The sequence below is a fragment of the Sceloporus undulatus genome, chromosome 1 (assembly GCF_019175285.1).
Source record: "Sceloporus undulatus isolate JIND9_A2432 ecotype Alabama chromosome 1, SceUnd_v1.1, whole genome shotgun sequence".
Taxonomy (NCBI): Eukaryota; Metazoa; Chordata; class Lepidosauria; order Squamata; family Phrynosomatidae; genus Sceloporus; species Sceloporus undulatus.
Window position 1 is genome coordinate 333,939,778 of NC_056522.1, and position 20,138 is coordinate 333,959,915.

Consider the following 20,138-nt stretch of genomic DNA (forward strand, 5'->3'; position numbering starts at 1 on the left):
CCGTATACCAGGGCTTACGTTTGGAAGCAGGCCTGAGAGGGCGCTTGGGAGCGATCCTGTGTATAGCCCTGGAAAGGCCGGTATTCCAGATACCGGTGAGGGCATCAACAGAGTCGCCGTCATTTCCAACCGTGAGCCCCTCTAAGGCTTCTCGGAACCTCTCAGGTTCCATCAGCCTTCGAGGGTGGACCATCCTAAACTGGTCCACCACCCCCGGGGGGGATCTGGGTAGAGGCCTTGATTTTCACCTCTACCAGGAAATGATCCGTCCATGACAGGGGGGAAACATTAACTATTTCCACCCACGGATTCTCCGCATCCGAACAGAAGACCAAATCGAGAGTATTACCCACACAATGCGTGGGACCCTGTATCAGCTGGGACAGGCCCATGGCCGCCATGGTCTCCATGAATTCCCGAACCGCACCGGATGGAACATGGCTGGCCGTGAGGGAGATGTTAAAGTCACCCAGGACAAGAAGCCTGGGCGTCTCCAACATCAGCTCAGCAACCAGCTGTGTCAGCTCGTTAAGGGAGTCTGCTAATGCACGGGGTGGCCGATACACTAACAGAATCCCTAGACTGTCCCTAGCCTTTAGGGTCAGGTAAATACACTCGATATAGGAGGTCTGTCGGATGTGGTTCCTGGTGAGGGACACGGTGTTCCTATGTACCAAGGCCACACACACACCCCCCGCCCACCTAACCTGCGCTGGTCCTTCACCGAGAACCCAGCAGGCAGGGCCTGAGCCCACACAGCATCCCCTTCAGGCCCCAGCCAGGTCTCGGTAATGCAAGCCAGGTCGCACTTCGAGTCCTCCAGTAGATCCTGGAGGATGTGGGTCTTATTGTTAACCGACCTGGCATTGCACAGGAGCAGCGGCAGGGTTTGTGGCACGGTTGGAGTGACCCTCAGGTCCTTCAGGCTGGGAGGGGGACAGGAAGGCGAGATAGATATGATGCATCGATCACGCCTTCCCCTGGAACGCAAGTCCCTTCTCCCACCGCCATACCTCCCCCTGCCCCACACAACCTCGATCGGAGCTCCGCCCGCCGAGGTGTTATCCCCGGCCCAGGCATCCCCCGCATCCCTATCCTCCCCCCACCCCTCTATGGCCAAATTCAATTTAAGGCATTATACTCCAATTGTACTGCTGATAGACCTGTGTGTCCTGTGTTCTGATTGTGCCAGATTTGGGGAGATTCAGATTTTTTCCCCTTGTGTAGTCAGTCCTTTGGTCATTTTTTTTCCACCTCATATATGCATCTGTATACATCTCTGTATGCATGTGCAAAATTCCACTTTGTCCTGAAGATGATTATGTTAGTTTAGCAAAGGTTTGCATTGTAGCAGATAAAGCAAGGACCTTTCCATAAAGTTTATTTTCATTTTAAAAGATTTGTCAAAAACCTGGCAGAAGAAACTGTTGTTGTGAGCCTGCAAATGTCAAGGTAGATGATTGCTTCATTAGAACCTCACAAACTCCAAGAGCCAAAGGCTTTCAAGTTTCTTGAAATGGTATTAGGGAAAATAACCTCAAGGCATTAATTTTTTTAATGGGATTTCAAACACTTCCTCTGTAAAATAAACTATGGCCTCTTCCAGATCAGTCTAAAGAATCATAAGTTTTCATGATGTAGCTCTCCGAGTTTTGCAAGTTTTACTGGTTGGTATCACTTCTGTGTCCAGTGATTCCATTCTTTTCAGGGGACTATTTTGTAGCAGTTCTTGAATCTGCAGTGGGACTCTTCCAAATGTTTTATAGAAAAAACAAACCACTTTTGGTTTGAATGGCATGTTTTCTCCTCTCTACACCTACAAATTATTAGAAAGTAATCCAGGATGACAGAAGTATTTTTGGATTGATTAAAAAAATACCAGAAGTACAGGAGCAAATGCAGCCTCTACAGACCAATTTGCCCCATTTGGAGTAGCCCTCTGATTTGCTTGAAGGCCTGAAAGCTTGTAAGAGCAATGTGTCTCAGCAAAGATGTAAAAATTGGCCCTTCGCTTGGATTTTTGGTCATGGCTACAAACTATGCTTAATTAGCATGGCACAGCTTAGAGCAGGAATGGGTAACTATGGCTATTCACAACTTGTTGGACTGTCCCAGTCCATCAGGCATGGTCAGCATAGCAAACAATGGGGGATGCTATAGTTGCCCACCCCAACTTAGAGATAGATAATTGAATTCTGTGTTGTGTAGCTCTTCCCATTCTTTGTAGTGTGGAGCATAAGAACCCCCTGGTCCATTTTCTGTTGTTTGCTGAAATGGCAGTGGTTCTTAAGGGTAATTTAAGCTGGAGATGATATAGGTTGAATGTGCAGCCCAAAAAGCATGTGGTCTACCATTGACTAGAACAATTTCCTCCTGAGTTGTATTTATATTTCTGTAGCTTCAGCAAAAGGAAAAAAAATATCCTTGGAGAGCTTTATTGAAATTAACATTTTGATGTCCAAGCATTTCTTGTTGTGAATTAACATAAGACATACCACAAATACAAAGGACTCAAAGGTTTAGGCTTAGGCCCTGTGAGGACATCTTAATAACTGATATGCAGATAACAGGCAGATTAGAACCTTGGCAACAGCCAGTGGAGGCAAAGCCAAGAAAAGATGGGTGTTTTAGATACCCAAAATAGAAACAAGGAGTGTCCTTAATGAAATTATGATAGTGTCCTATGGGAGAGATAGTGCTTGGTGACTAGTGGAGTCACAGTTAACCAGAAGGGTTGAATAATACAAAAGATTAAAAAAGGTTCTGCGAGATTTAGGAGATTATCAAACTGGAGTTGGTCACTCTCCTGTCCTTCTCCTGGCTGCACAAAAGAGTTTCAGAGACATCACGCTTATTCTGTCATTCAAGTGGAATTGTATTAACATGAACTCCCATTAATACAAAATGCCAAGACAATTCCACTTTAGTGATGGGATGGTAGGATAAGCACAACATCGTCGGAAAGCCTTTTGTGTGGTCACGGTCAGTCGTGCTTTCCAGGTGGGACAATGTCCAGATAAGCATGGCATCATGTGAAAGTCCTTCCTGCAATCCCATGGGAAGGGAGAGACAAAGACAGGAAAAGGTTAGGACATCCCCTGTATGATAATCTCCTTAGTCTATAAGAGAACATATATAAAATTATAAGGAAACAATTACAAGGACAAGTTAAAGAAACTGTTAAATCATGTAACTAATAAAGTATTTATACACCGTATCCATTGTGAACACCATCCATTAAGAGAGAAACTGTATTCAGCCTGACTTGTAAATAAATGTATTACTTTGTTTCAATAAGCAGTTGTCTGAAGTGATTTCAGAAACATACTAAAAAGGCTACTAACATTGAGCAAAAGTCTTTCAGGTTTGGGACACATTAGAGTAGTGGTTCCCAAACTGTGCTCTTTACGAGATTTTGGACTTCAGCTCCCAGACTATTGGCCAACATGGCTGAGGCTTCTGGGAGCTGAAGTCCAAAATCTCTTAAAGGGCACAGTTTGGGGACCACTGCACTAGATAGTGGGTGTGTGGCTGCCCAAGTATAGTTGGTGCCAAGCTGAGAGGAATTTGAAACCCAGAGTGCTGGCATCTAAGGAGAGTTATAGTGCCGGAGACACTTAAGAGAGTCCCAAGTTTGAGTCCTAAAGTGAAGAATTAGTGAGATAACAGCCATCACCTTCACAAATTGGTGGCAGCGGTGGAATAAAAAAAGACTCATTGTGCTGCCATATGAGAGAAGTAGTTGGGTGGGTGAGGCTCATCTTCATAATTGAAAGGGATGACACACATTAAAAAGGAGCAAAAGGTTCTGAGAGATTTTGGCAATGCCACGTTGTCACTGTCACACATGACGTTAGACCTATAAATTCATGCTTGAAAAGTTTTTTAAAATGTCAGAAATCAGATATCCAAGCACAAATCTCTTCATCTTGAATCTTTTGGCAAATGGCTGGTGCTCTCATATCAAGGGATTCTTCTTCCAGTTTAAATCAGTCTGTTCTAAATTGAACTCAGGCCTGTCTTGTCTAATGCATTGTTGTCTTGTTTTTAAAGTCTCTGATACACAATTGTCAAGAAATCTTGTAAAGTTCACTCAGAGTAGTCATGAGTACAGTAAGTGCTTTGCCAAAGGCAACTGTAGTTGATTTATGTACGGTATTATATATCAAAAATATTATTGAGAAATTCTCTCACATTGATCATTCTGATTTCTTCTTCATAACTTTACTATCAAATGTTGACTCACTATGAAGAGAACTGTGTAGTTTTTTAAACCATGACTAGCAACCGTGGATCCTTTTGTTATATAGGCATCAGCTTATATTAAACTGAGAGACTTGGGGTTTAGATTTTTTTTTCTTATTTGTTGCTATATTTGAGTTCCTAGTGTCAGTTTGTATTTGGCCGCCTGAGTATATATTAAAGTGTTTCTCCTTCTGTGTTGTTCTCACAAAGAGCTTTTGAAAAAGTCTGCACTAGAACAGTTGTTTTGCCAACTACACTTAAGAAAAAAATAGAATAATTTTTAAACATCCATTTTAGATTCACATTGTAATTTGTTCACTTCAGGTGTAGCCTGTTGCTTGATCTCTTTTTAAAGAATTGCTGATCTGGAATTGGTTGTTTGCATGTTTTACAGTCTAATAAATAAAATGATTGGTAGCAGATTTGTGCTTTGGATTGTCAAATACAAAAGGTGTTCTGTGGTATTTTAAAATAGCAAACAGCACAGAAGACTACCAGCAAACACTGAAAGAAGAATTTTAAGAAATCTGATTTGATTTGTGGCTGTGATGGTGCAGAAAAATTATTGCTCTGGTCTCAAATATAGTGAGTGATATAATAAACAAAATGGTATGAGTTATGATTCTGTGGCAATACCTATCCCATTAGGTTGTCATAAATCCAGGTTTTGCTATGTGGGTTCAACTCCTGTAACACAAATTTTGTATCTTTGTTTATTTGCAGTGAGATTGCTTTGCTTTGTTTTGCTTATTATAAATTTGATTTATAAGAAATAGGAAAGGAAACACACATTTCAAAATGGATCCATCTTACTGCTGGTTCCCATTCCTCAAAGGTAAACTGAGAACCGGGACTTGTTAAAGGAGAATTTGGGCCTGCAAACTGTCCTTAAATGTATAGATTCATCTTGTGTTCACCACAAACACCAGTGGAAAATGTTCTACTGTGTGGATAAATAACATTACTCCAACATTTATATGTATGTCTTAAAGTCATCTGTTGACTTATGGCAATGCCATGAATTTCGTAGGGTTATCTTAGGCAAAGAACATTCAGAGATCATTTTGCCAGTTCCTTATTTTGAAATATGACCTACACTGCCTGGTATTTGTTGGTGGTCCCCCATCTGCATACTAACCAGGGCTAACCTGGCTTAGCTTCCAAGATCAGACAGAATTTGATGCCAAAAGCAAAATGGGCATTCTGTAAAATACTTGGATTTGTGAATGTTGGTACAACTTTTTCTCCATGGCAGACAGGGTAATTTCTAATGGCTGGGCAAATCAGGAAGCCTAACTTACAGGCCTTCTTGGGATAATTGTGGGGCATTTGAAATGATAGCATATAACCATCCACAAATGTTGGTGGGGGGGGGGGGGCAAAACCTGGGCACCCACCAGAGAGCACTTTACCAATGACTTCCTGAAGCAAGCTTTCTGGAATTACCTGACTCCTATGTCAGTATTGGCCAGCCTAATTTGTAGACGTGTCTAGAGTGCCAGCATGGTATGGCTTGAGCATTCAGATGTGACTGAGACCAGGGTTCAAATCCCCACTCAGCCATGAAAACCCATTGGGTGACCTTGGGCAAGTTACACATTCTCAGCCCTCAGAAAACCCTATGATAGATTCACCTTAAGGTGGAAATGACTTGAAAGCACACCACTACAACAACAAATGTTGCCTTTGTCAACCTGCCATCATGGTGCAGAAGTGAAGGGCCAAGTAACGGAGCCAGGTTGGGGCAACTGTGAGCCAGGATATTCTGGGCTGTGCCAAGAGTATCCTGGTCATTGCAGACAAGGCCTGTCTCACATTCCTCAGCAGTTTCATCTATGTCTTCACACTATCTCTATATTTGGTGCTTTTCCATAGGAAAGCATTGTCCTTATTTTACCTTTGTGGAAAATACTGGAGTTTTATTTTAAAAATCTGGGGGGACACAATCCTATTTCTTTAGAAAAGCATTCCAGGATTATTATTTTTTTAAAATTTTATTTTGGACTTCCCTCTCCACAAGCCGAGAGTGCTATATTTGGAGATCTGTATAATGGCAGACACTTCTTTCCATGTTGCCTGAACAGTGATAGAACTCTGACAGTGGTAGGGAGAAAGGGGAAGAGTATACTGGAGACTTTGGTATATGAATTACGAAGCTACCTCATTTCTCCTAAACATTCTACAAAATGGGAAAAATACTATGCAAATCCTGGAGTTACTGTATTTGTAAGGGAAAGGAAACAAAACACCTGCCCTCTGTCTTCCAAAATGGACAGCCCAAGCCTTGGTAGAACTTTGATATGGTAGTTTCTCCATCACAGACTCCTTGTCCTCATTTCATATTCTCAGGGGCCAGCCCAGTCCAGAGTCCACCACACTGAGTAGAACTATACTAGAATTCTTCCAGTTTGGAGTCATGCACAAGTCCTTCAAACAAAAGTGGGAAGCTTTGTCCCACCATATGTTTTGGACTACAGCCCTCATAATCCCTTACCCATGCTGGACAGAACTGATGGAAGTGGTATGCCAACACAACTAGGGAGGGCAAATTTCCATCTCAGTTAAAATTGGCAGTGGTCAAACCACTTCTAAAAAAACCCTCCATAGATCCCCTGGAGAGAAATAACTACAGACTTGTGCATAATCTCCCTATTACCATTCTTGGGCAAGGTGATTGAGAGAGCAGTGGCCTTCCAACTCCAAGCTGTCTTGGATAAAACCGATTATCTGGACCCATTTCAAACCGGCTTTAGGGCGGGATACGGAGTAGAGACAGCCATGGTCGCCTTAATCAATGATCTCCGTCTGGGCACAGACAGGGGAAGTGTGACCCTACTAGTGCTCTTGGACATCTCAGCAGCTTTCGATATCATCGACCATGGTATCATTCTGGAATGCCTGAGGGAGTTGGGTATAGGGGGCACTGCACTCCAGTGGCTCAGATCCTACCTCTCGGGCAGGTTCCAGATGGTGAGGCTGGGGGACAGTTGCTCTTCTAGAAAAGACCTAACATCTGGCATCCCCCAAGGCGCCATCTTGTCCCCCATGCTGTTTAACAATTACATGAAACTGCTGGAAGAGATCATCCGGAGACATGGGGTGTGGGGTTATCAGTATGCTGATGACACCCAAATATGCTTCTCTATGTCCCCGACTGTTACAGTGACTAAGGATGACATCTCCCCTCTGAATCCCTGCCTTGAGTCAGTAATGGGCTGGATGAGGAAAAACAAACTCAGGCTGAATCCAGAGAAAACTGAGGTATTTGCCATAGGATCCTTAGGCCCGGGGAAGGAAATTTGTCAACCACTCCTAGACGGGGTCACACTTCCCCTGATGGACGAAGTTCGCAGTTTGGGAGCACTTCTGGATCCGTCTCTACGTTAGTCATCTCAAGTAGATGCAACGGCCAGAAGTGCTTGGTGATACGTCAACTGCAACCCTACTTCGACTGAAAGGACCTTGAAGCTGTAGTGCATGCTTTGGTAATCTCTCGTCTTGATTTCTGCAGTGCGCTCTACATGGGGCTACCCTTGTATCAAGTCCAGAAGCTCCAATTAGTGCAAAATGTGGCAGCCAGGTTGGTCACCAGATCCTCGAGATTTGACCACATAACACCTATTCTGAAAGATCTACACTGGCTTCCAATTAGCTTCCGGGCACAATACAAGGTGTTGGTTATTACCTTTAAAGCCCTACATGGCTTGGGCCCAAGTTACTTACAGAAATGTATCTCCCTATACCATCCGCCCTGCACTCTTAGAACAAATGGGAAGAAATTGTTAGAGCACCTAAATATGTTTCTACTTCCCAAAAAGCATTTAGTATAGCTGCCCCCACACTATGGAATGGACTCCCAGAGGAGATCCACCTTGCTACATCCCTGGAAACTTTCAGGAAGGTGATTAAGACAGAGCTTTTTCGACATGCATACCCACCTGAGTTTCTATGAATTACAGACTGTTTCTGTATGGAACGAGAGCATATGACCCCATGATTGTTGATTTTATGTTTTTAACTGTGGTTTTAACTTGTGTGATAATAATATTGTAATGTTTTAATTGTATTTTTTAAACTCTGTTGTGATCCCGCCTCGATCCAATTGGGACAGGCAGGAAGATATCGATAAACTCTATTATTATTATTATTATTATTATTATTATTATTATTATTATTAACTAGAGAGCCAAGGATTTCTCACTGGTGCTCTCAAAATGCATGTCCACAAACACAAGAAGCTAATGCATAGCTTCCCTTCCTTTTTCATCTCCCCTTGCAGACTAATGGTCCATCTTTTCTCAGACATCAGTGTGAAACAGATTATTTATACATTTGAAGCATTTATGCCTCACCCTTTAGCAAAAAACAAACAAACCAAGTTCTCCCAGAGCACTGTTCAAATAGTTTGACACTCCCTGCCCTTCAGCTTACAGTCAAAATAAGACACAGCACAGCAGAGAAAAGAATGGGGAGGGAGGAGGAGAAAAATTAAGTGCAACAGCAGCTTGGTCCAACCACAATGGAATTAGGTTTTGCTGTTCTTTTGATCCTTCTGTGGGCAGAGCAGTGGCAGCTGGAAAGCTGGAGTGAGGGCTTCTCAGCAGCTACTGGAGCCCTGGGACAAGGAAGGTGTGCCTGGCTGATCCTCTTCTGTGGCAAAAGCAGCAGCCCTTGGAAAAGTTGGAGGGAAGGGCTGTCAGATGCTACAAGGGCTCAGGCACTATTAGCAGGTAAATGAACAGCAAGCACAGAAGAGCTTTCATTGGGTGTCCTTGTGTGTTGTGTGGGGGGGGATAACCTTGGGGGGCAGTGATCCTTGGTGTGCAAAAAGGAACATCCCAAGTAGACAAGTGCCCTTCCTTTATTTAATGAAACATTGGAGGTTATGAAAAACTTGTCACTAAGAGATGACAGACACACAGCATATGGTAGGGATATATATATATATATATATATATATATATATATATATATATATCCAAGAAACACAGCTTGCTGGCATTCCCACACTCATCCTAAACTGTGTTTACATGTATATTCAACATCTTGCACATTAATTTTTTGCATCAGAGAGAGAGAGAGAGAGAGAGAGAGAGACTATGATTTCTTCAATATGTTCCTATCAGGTGGAGTTAATTGAAAATTCTTTTTAACTAGGGAATGAAGTATTTCGGCACAAAAATGTATAGTGATATATATTTTACTTCTGCATGACATTACACAGATGTTCTGTCATGAAATTCTGTAGTGTTAACATGCATATGCATCCACATACAGGTTTGATTTAGCTGGATGGCATCTTGATCAATAAAACAACAGCATCCTGGGTATGTCTGGCATTGCTTTTCAGTCCCCAGAAGCAGCAAAATCCCTAAAGTGGTGAAATGCCAGCAGTGCGTAGTAATATATACAGCTGCCTCACACCAGGACAGATTGTTTGCCCATCTAGCCAATGTTGTTTGCTCTGACTGACAGTAATTCTCCAGGGTCTCAGCTAGAAGGCTTCTCTACTAGTTGGTGTCTGAACTCTTTAACGGAAGATGCCAGAGATTGAACCTGGAACCCTCTGCATGCAAAGCATGTGTTGTACCACTAAGGTATGGTACATAAGATGCTATGGTGCATTGTATAACACAATTTTATAACACAATACCATCTTAAATACAGCCAATCTCACCTGATTTTGGGAGCTGAACTGGGTCAAGCCTGGTTGGTTTGTACATGGGTGGTATCTCAAGGTAGAAATAGCAACGGTGAAACTCTTTGAATGTTGACACTACTGTACTGGGCTAGTTGACCAATAGTTTGGCTCAGTATAAGGCAGTTTCCTGTGTGCCTAGAAATACCACCCCACACTTTTCTCCCAGAATAAACAGTCCCACTGGAGACTCACTCTGATAACTCCGTCATCAGCTGGTTCCACCTGGGAAGGCACAATGTTGAGTGATTGATTCTCAGTCTGGGAAATAGGTCATGGGTCTCTAACTGTCATAAAAATTTGCAATTCCTTTTTGCAGTTTCATATTCAGCACTGTGCTGTAAGATCTGATACAGATACACATACTGTTTTGAAAGGGGCATGCAGGGTCAATGAAAAAGAATTTGGTTGAAATTGTGACAGAAACAATACTAGTGATGGAAATGAGTTTTATTTTAAATATCAACACAAATGACCTGACAATGGCAAATGCAGCTACCAGACTGAATGTGGATCTGAACAGCCTAAGGATCAGAACCTATTAATTGGGTTTTGTTTCAAACTGTTTGCAGTTATAGTGGAACATGACGGATTAAGTTTTGTTCAGTTCAGAGGATTTAGTTTGGCTCAGTTCAGACTCAGTATTCAAGGAGATCTGTAGTGTCTTTTCCAAATACATATTGGAGAAAGGAAGCATATTACATCAAAGTGTGCCACTAAAGGTGCTTCTTCTCCACCTAAGGCATTTCCACCAAAATATACTGTTAGTTACAGACAATAATAAAAGACTGTTTCAGTGTATTGTTGTATTTAATCAGGGGGGAAATCATTAGGTGATCTCTCCTAATGCCTCTCCTTCACCACGTTGAGTTCAGCCCATAGATACAATGAATGGGACAGCAATCAATAGAGATGAATGATTTCTCTGTATAATTCAGTTCCATTGAGTTTAGTAGGATTCTTGTGTGTTGCATTATGCACCGACTTTGTTGTTTTGGAATCAACTAGAGGAGGAGGTTCAGTGCTGAAGAAACAAGCACTCGTTTGGGATCAAATCTGTTTGATATTAAGCAATTGCTTCCAAGCACTGCTTGGAACATACATATAAGAGATAAGTAGGCTTTAAATATGGCATATCTTACAGTTTTGCCCTTTGGTGTTAATGCCAACATCAAACACATAGCAACTCTTCATAAAACAATGCTTTGCATCGTGTGTTTACTACAGGATTATTTATCATGTAATTTCTAGATAGCCATTTAAAAGCAGTATATTTCCAAGCATTTACAGATTTGTAATATTTCCCCCCAGAAAGCTGAAGTATGATAAAATAAGACAGATAATGATAAATAAGGATGTGAGTAAGCCTAGCTGGAAGGAGCAAAGTATACTATTAATGTCCCTCCTGTGAAGTTAAATCTTATTTCTTTTAGCTGTTTCTTCATTAGTTAATGAGGTCTCACAAAAATGAGTTTTTAAAATTGTGTTCTCACATCCTTGCCTGTAGAAAAATTTTAAAATAGTCATAAGAAACATTGTCATCAATAGGTGCAGTATAAAATTTAAGCATTACCTCAGATGTATGTGTGGAAGAGGTACATGTAAAATGGACAAAGCATTCAGATAGTCAGTGCTTAGAGGGTTTTTTTAAAAAAAATGGGGCAGTCTTAGATATTTTTAAATGGGGGAGTTAGTTATCCTTTAAGGAAAAGTATACATAACAATAACAGTTTCAAACTGATTGTCATAGCTGGAATGATATGTGGTTTCCTGTGTAACTGATCAGTTAAGAAATTGCTAGTGGAAAAAAGAGATTTCCAGTTTATAATAAACATAAGAAACCTGTGCAGATTGTCTGGAACTAACTTCTCTTGGTTTTTGTTCTGCTTTGGTAACAATTATCAGTGGACAAACTGGTAATCTCCTAAAAAAAATATACCCTGCTCCTTTAGTTGGCACAGACTCTGGTTACTATATCATTTCAAAGGCCTTTTAAAATTGACTACAAAGATTAATCCTCTCCTCTTATAACAAACAAACCAGTGAGTTCCACTCAATTCAAAGATGTTCTCTAAGGACAGAAGATGTATTTAAATATGGATGATTCTTATTATTTAACTAAGTGAAATGATTGCATGTCATTATCATGCCTAAATGCATATAGGTCTTGACACTTTATAGTTAGCAGACCAAGCCCTTCTATTCCCAAATAATTTCCCCTTGTTCTCAACAAATCTCAGGGAACAGCTAAATTAGACACGATGGCCTTATTTTCTTCTGTTGCTTCAAAGCGATTTACCCTCATGCCAGTACTGCTCTGTAAATCATTTGGGTTGCCAACAGAAACTGAGGGTCGGACTCAATCCACTGGAGGTACTGTTGATACATGGTTTGTCAGCCTAGCTGAACCACCCAGAAAATATGTTCTGGAATGAGTGTCATTCTCCTTGATGTAACTGGTCCACAACTTGGGGGTGTTCATTATTCCACCTTACTAGCTCAAGTGGTCTCTGTTTTCTGAAAGATGCCTTATACTTTCCAGCTGATATACCAGCTGCACCTTTACTTCAGTGATGATATTTTGGCTACAGTTAACCACAGTCTGAAAAACTCCTGTTTATTTTCTTGTAAATGGCTGGTATGTAAAACTTTGAAAATTGTCTAGAAATTGTAGTTGGTACAAAATAGGGCACCAAGATTATTGAACAGGTTTTGATGATATTGTTGTCGTTGTGTGCCTTCAAGTCATTTCTGTCTTATGCAACCCTAAGGCAAACCTAACGTGGTTTTCTTGGCACGTTTCTTCAGAGAGGGGTTTGCCATTGTCATCCTCTGAGGCTGAGAGAGGGTGACTTGCCCAAGATCACCTAGTGAGTTTCCATGGCTGACCTGGGATTTTGAACCCTAGTATGCCAGTGTCCTAGCCCATCTGTCTCTCTCTTTGATGTTATTATATCAATGCTTTGCCAGCTATGCTGGCTTCTAGGCCATTTTTGGGCCCAAATCAGAGTTCAAGTATTTAATTACCCAAAGTTCTTTTTAGCTTGGGAACAGGTTTTCTGAAATATTTAAGCTTATCACATGGCACTTGCAGGAATGGGAACAGAGCCAGGGGGAATGAGAGTTACTGTATGGGAGAATGTTGCTGATGTGGCTGGGAATTCCCAAGCCATTCTCCAGCAGTTCCTGGCAGCCAATTTTGAAGGATGATTTTGAACCATTCTTCAAAATCGGCTGTCATGGAACGGCTGGGGAACGGTGTGGGGACTCCCAGTAGCATCAATGGCATTCTCCCATCCAGTAACTCCCGTTCTCCCCTGTTCCATTCTGTTCTGTTCCTGCAAGTGTCGTGCAATAAGCTTAATTTTTTTTCTCCAAAATATATCAATGTATATCTTCTCAAATCTGCCCGTAGTGCTCCTGCCAAGTAAAGTTAGGTGGGTGGCAACCAGTGAAAAGTCCCTCATATTGGTAGCATCAGACCTGTGAGATAGTTTTCCCAAAGAGGCTTGCCTATACCTTCATTATAGCCTTTTTATTGCTAAATTAAGATCTGCTTTTTCAACTCTGCATTCTTCTTAATTTATTATATGCTTGTGCTCCCATATTGATTTTATATTTCCAGCTGATGGTAAAAATATTTTTATGCTGCAGTTATTTGGTTTTCTAATTGTATTTATCCTTTTATTTTATTTTTAAAAGCCACCTAGAGAATATATGCTCTTGGGTAATTAATATAAATTGTGGCTAAATAAATGTTGGCATCCAGCAGTTAAAGTCAGAGAAGGAACTCAACAGATTTTTTTACTTATTTAGAGAGAACTCAGTAAGTCAAGGACAGTAGCAATTACACTGAGCTTTCCATTCATGTAAGGAAAGCATATGCAGTTTTCAAGAACTAGGAGGATTGTGTTGCTCCCTGGAAGGTTGCTTCTCCCCATTTTTATCCCCTGTTCCCAACTTTTCTTATACCATTTTTTCCTAGAAAAAAATAACTAAAAATGGCAAAGAGTGCCCTCAATGCCTCAGGATGGCTTCACTAGCCCAATTTACCCCCACTTTGAGCAGATTTAGTCTTTTCCTAAAATGCAGAAGTGAATTTCTTCAAAGAAAGTTTCCTGTGGGACTAAAACAGGTCTTAGAAGGAAAGAGGGTGAAACAGCCCATTTTTTACCTGGGGAGATGGGGGGAAACATTGCAGGCCACATTTTGACTATCCCTGATTACAAGTGTGATTTTGTTGAATATTTTGCAAACCCAGTGTTATAACATCATAAGCTCCTACTGGTTATTCAACACAATGTGAACTTCATTGTCATAAGCAATAACAAAATGAATGCTGCATCCCAAAAGATGCAAACAGCTAAGACTAGAGAGCATCAAAAAAGTGGATAAATATATACAGTGTACTCTTAGAGAATAAAACATTTATATGAACCAGCTAAATAGCCTAAAGGAACCAGATCCTGTCTGATCTTGGAAGGTAAGGAGGGTCAGGTCTGGTCAGTACTTGGATGGAGACCACCAATGAATACCAGATGCTGTAGGCTATGTTTATCACACTATACTCTTAAAGTGCTACTATTCCACTTTGACTCCTCTAGCTGCCTCCTGTTGCATTCTGGTATTGGCAGTTTTAAGGAGGAGTATTTAGAATTCTCTGCCTGAGCATTCTAAATACCCCTCCTTAAAACTGCAAATCCCAGAATGCAACAGGAGGCAGCTAGAGGAGTCAAAGTGGGTAGCACTTTAAGGTATAGTGTTCTTATAATGTCTCAGAGGGGAGGAATTGCCCAAAACCACCTTTGAGGATTCCTTGGCTAAGAAAAACCCTTATGAAATTCATGGGGTTGCATTAGTTGACAAGACAGCTTGAAGACACACACACACACACTCTAGAAATCATTCTCGAAAGATGTCAGAATTGTGCTGCTGCTGTGAATCCTTGGGCTGCTGTTGTGAGGTGAGGAGGCAAAGAGAGGAAAGTGTCTAGATAGCCAGGGCTGCCTCTCCATCCCTCTGCAGTTTACACACAAGAGAATCAGAGGAATGTCATCTGTCTTTGTAGTGAACTGTGGGGAAATGGAGAGAGTACCACTGTACCCCCTACCCAATCACTTCCTACCCTCTCCTCTGCTGTTGTTTAATATCAGCAGCAGTGGCTCCACAGGGATTGGCTGCTATGACAGATATGGCAGAGGCATAGAAGTACATGGACCAAAGGTTCCACACACCTTATGCAGGATTGCAGCCACTGATGTTCAAGAGAAAGGATTCTGCCATGGTTTCACTAACTAGCTTTGAGTCAACTTCTTGCCTTGAAGTCATCTGTAAAATGGGATAAATGGTTCAATGTCAGAGATAACCAACTAGATCAAAACCAACTGCTAATCTGTCAATGACTTTATAAACACAAGCAGTGAGTCCTTGACCACTACTCTTCTCCTTGAGTCATCATTATAGTGATCTGTTGCTGATTTAAATACATAAAGGTATTTAAAAGATAGGTATTCTCTATCTGTTATAAACTGCTGGCAGTTTATTTCAGTATTGCTCTGGAAATATTTCAGAATGGCTGTGATACATGTTTTATAATGTAATCTTCAAATATTTTACAGTTAGTGATCCGGTTCTTCCAACATCACTTGCAATACCTTTCTTACAACCACTCATGTTCCGATATGTTCTTTTTAAAATAATGAAAATAAAGAGATAGTTAACCTTAGGGGCATCTGCATTTTGGATCTGATAAATGTGAAGCATTTGTATATTGTGTTCTTCTTCTTCTCTTCTTTCCTAGCATGAGGACATTCAGGACATGTTGACAGCCAATATTAATAAGCATTGGCTAAGTATAATTCTGGCAGTTAATCACTCTTTACAATAATAATGCTGTCATTAAAAAGGATTGTATTCACATTTGCTTCTTGCATTTACTGAGATTTCCTTTCCTTGTTTGTTATTTTCCAGGTGATTCATATAACAGGAAGGTTACGCCTGCGAGTGTCACTATCCCATGGGCGGACAGTCCCCAGCCAAATCATGGGACTAGTAGTGGTTGCTCATGCTTTGCCCCCTCCTACGATCAATGAAGTCAGAATCGACTGTCACATGTTTGTAACGCGAGTAAACATGGACCTCAATATCATTTACTGTGAAAACAGGTACAACATTTAGACTTTTTTCCCAGTGTTACACTATACATTTTGGAATAAGGAATTGGTTTCTTACAAAGATAGGGAAGATAGGCTATACAACAATTTCTTACTAAGATAGGATTCCAGCTATACAACCATATTTTCTTTCAGTCAGACCTACAGGGAGGGAGAACCCATTTGGAAATTTGGGCTACTGAGCTAGAGACTGATTGGCTGAAGGCAGCCAAGAGAGTGAAGTAGTAAAGAAAAACATATAATTTAAAGATTGCTTTTCTGACTGCAAAACTGCTGTGGCAACTTCTAGATCAACAGTTCCTACAACAGGAAACCAACATTCATGAGAATATATCAGTGAGTACATGAGAAAATTCATAACAGAAACCACTCTTCCCCAAACCAGAGAGAGAGAGAGAGAGAGAGAGATACTGTGGATAGACAGATTCCCAAGGATACTCCCTAAGGCTCTCTGAGTTATTCAGGGCTCCTTTAATATTCACTCATAGTTTATCTAGCATTAGGTTATCCTATTTTGTTCAGGTATAACAGCCCACCCCTTTGTTACGTTTGTGGTCCTACAAAGTTTATTTGCAGTGAATATTGATTCACAACTATTGGTAAAATGATACTGGGATATGGTCCAAAATATCTATTTTAAGCTATCCTTAATCAAAACATTAAATAAGCAGCTATGAGTCCAGTACTGAGGAAAAAGCAGGATATAAATGAATAAATCATTATGGATGGTGGTGATGATGATGATGATGATGATGGTTTTACAGTTCTAAAAGAAAATTTGGGGTGGTTTAAGAGGGCCAATGGGAGAAACGGCCACCTTGGACTTGAAGGCCTTACAAATCCCACCCCTCTATTCCAAGATTGCTTAAAGGAGGCAACATTATATAGAACAGAATAGTTTTAAACCCACAACCAAAGATATCTGCAAGTACAGCACTTTGCTTAGTTACTCTCATATAACTGAAGAACTACTACACTAAGGATATAAAGAATACTTGCAAATGTTCTCATCCACTACAATTAAGGATACCACAGCACTTTGAAACACTCCACTGAGAAGATCAATGGCCATGAGTTTCAAGCTTTGCTTTTTTTTTTTCTGGGGGCCTTTTTATAGAACAATAATACTTTATGCACACAAAAAAGTTTGTATTGTACACTGAATAATTTGTGCAAAAGCCAAGTCATTTGTGCAAACATATCTTTCATCAAAAATTCCCAAAACAGGGGGGAAATAATTGACAAATGTACAAAAACTCTGGTAATCTTACCCAGGGAAGAGAAAATTGCACTATTCACATGCTTCCATTGTGAGAACAGGCCATTTATTCCTACTCTCTTCTTCCTTTTCTTTAACCAGTTTTCAGCCCATAAAAGGGCTTTTCATATCACATGCCTGAATAGGTAAATACAGCTTTTCAAAATAAATAAATAGAACAGTAACAGTCTCCCAACAACCTTCTAAACAGTAGTATGCTGTACGACCCCTGGATCCTCCGAGCATACATTCTCAGGCTTACTAAGGATAGCAAAAATCATGGATAATGGCAAACCCCTATATTCAAAGGAAAGTTGACCATAGAGTTATTCTGTAGGACTTCCAGATACCTAGAGACCTTTTTTTTCCAGAGGTGGTAAGTGAAACTGCAGTTACCAGTCCCACAGATACAGGAGTTGTGCTGTATTCACAAAATTTGAGATGCCATAATTGTATACAACCTTAGTACGTAAGCTATGAATCCCAGTTTATAAAAACAAATTATAGCTTCTGGTCACACTCTAAGCAAATACAGATGCATATATTGCCTTCTGACAGTTATCTGGCTGTGCATCCAAACTCTCTTAACAATTAGTGAGATTCTCCTTAGCCTGTTTTACTTTTACTGTGATTGTCTCACAAGCTTATCTGTGAGAGAAGGGAAATCCCTGATCCTCCAAATGTTGTTGGACATAAGCTCCCATCAGCCTTAGCTAGTATGTTATCAACATCTGGAGGGTCAAAGTTCCACCACTCTTGTGCTAAGTGTTCTGAGATTTTTTTTTATGTTAACAAATATCCCTGTTCTTTTATGTGATATTCTACTTTGTTTGGAAGAATGGGTGTTCTATCTGTATTTTCAGCTTTAATTTAAAAATAAAATTGCACAGGAAGAACAATAGCAACAAATATATTCACGTTTATCCTAGGAAATAAGTTGTTACAAATACCACTGTTTGGTAGAGGTTGTTGAGGAATAAACTGTTAAATAGATTCCAGCTAGAAGAATTCAGATGTTCCACTATTTGTGAATACTTTGTGCAGTAAAAGGGAATAGTCAGCTAGACATGGCCTTCTTGAGGGGCTTTTGTTAGTCCTAGTAGCCTATAGACTAACAGTAGCCTAGCAGTAACTTGCAGCCTGTGACATGTCCACAGACTGTTACCATTCCCAGTGTCTCCTTTAACCAACCCAATATGAGCAGCAAAGCTAATGACTATACTTTCATGCCCAGCTACCTGAAATTTATTTTTCTGCCCTGTACATACATAAAGAACATAAAGGGAGAGAACTGCCCCATCTCTAGTCTGACCCAGACCAAATGTTCTACTGACCCAAAGCAAAAAGATAGTAGTCTGTCATTTGGAGCTCTATGCAGGAAGAAGACAACATGTTATTGTTTTCTCTTCCACATTCAGTTCTAATACTTTTCACCCTGCAACACCTCAACTTAGGACCCTATTGCATGGGGTTAAAGAAGCGGCTTACCTTTCCCAAATTCAGTGCTAATTTGGGAGGTAGCCGGTTCCTATCACATACAAATTGCCTCCGAATCGGTGCCGAAGTCCATCCCAGATGCAGCCAGGATCATCTAAGCTGCTTCAGCGTCCATTTTTAAAAGTCGGAAGCTTTACAAGATCTTTAGCCTCCTCTGTCAAAAAGTTATGGAGTCTCACAAAACTACAAATACTAGGATTCTGTTGGATGGAGCCATGTTAATGAAAATGGTGTCAAACTGCATTATTTCTACAGTGTAGATGCACCCATAATCTAAGCCCAAAGATGGAGAGCTTCCATCTTCAGCAGGTGCTCTCTCTCTCTCCAGTCTGGAGGAAGAAGCTCTCCTGTTTCTAGATAATGTGAACAAACAATCATAAAGAAAACTATCACTTCAGCAAGTGATTTTTGTCAGATACTGAGAAGCTGGCAGGTAGTTCCCTAATTTGCTGTAATATTTTTATCACACCTAGTTTTTACTGTCTCTCAAACTGACTGCAGGGAGTAGTTTTCTGGCAGTAATCTTTGCACTCTAAATGTGCGAACCCTGTTTGTACTTTGATAGCTCTATCTCTTCACTAGTATTAACCATCTACCATTTGGGAGCAACCCTGCAAAATATTCCCTTGGAATCCTAATGGCTATTATTCCCCTCAAAGAAACTTCTCTGCAAATGGTAGACCATTCTATTAAAAACATAAAAATGAATTATATCTTCTAAAGGGGAAGGAAAAGCCTATGTTGAGCAGATCAGCCTGATTCACTCAATATGTTTTTCAATTTGGGGGAATTTTTTTTAACACTGATGCCTCAGGACATTGACATCTGGACAATCAATAACAGAAACACACATACATAGAGATGCTGAGCAGAGCACAGAGCAGGAAGAGCTACTGAAAGGATTTAAAAGTTTCTGTGCGGAGTAAACCACAAAGTCCCAGTTGAAAGAACCAGGAGTGAAAGCAGTGCTCCCAGCTGAATAAGACTAAAAAAGATAACACCCTCAGGCATCTGGATGTCTCGGCATTTAAATTATATCGCTTGAAATGTCAGTTTGGACTTTGTGCCAGGAAACAGCTGAAGAGGACTTTTTTTCATGAATATACTCAATAGAAGACCAATCTGTTGAAATGAAAGGTGTCTCTAATCATTTAGCATCAGCATAGCATGTTCTTATTTCATTATGTAACCTTGAATTATCTTGCTCGTTTAATGAAGAGCTTTGTATTTTAAAGAATTATATTATCAGGAGCAGACCCACTGAAGG

The 20,138-nt window shown here is 40.6% G+C and overlaps 1 protein-coding gene across 2 annotated transcripts in view; it reads left to right on the plus strand.

Moving 5' to 3' along the window:
• The window catches only part of NPAS3 (neuronal PAS domain protein 3), a 952,772-nt gene that overhangs the window by 904,429 nt on the left and 28,205 nt on the right, over positions 1-20,138 (plus strand). For both annotated transcript variants that reach the window (XM_042477645.1, XM_042477653.1), the window contains one exon: positions 15,914-16,107. In XM_042477645.1, the coding sequence (XP_042333579.1) occupies positions 15,914-16,107 (194 nt within the window). The remainder of the gene's footprint in view (positions 1-15,913; positions 16,108-20,138) is intronic.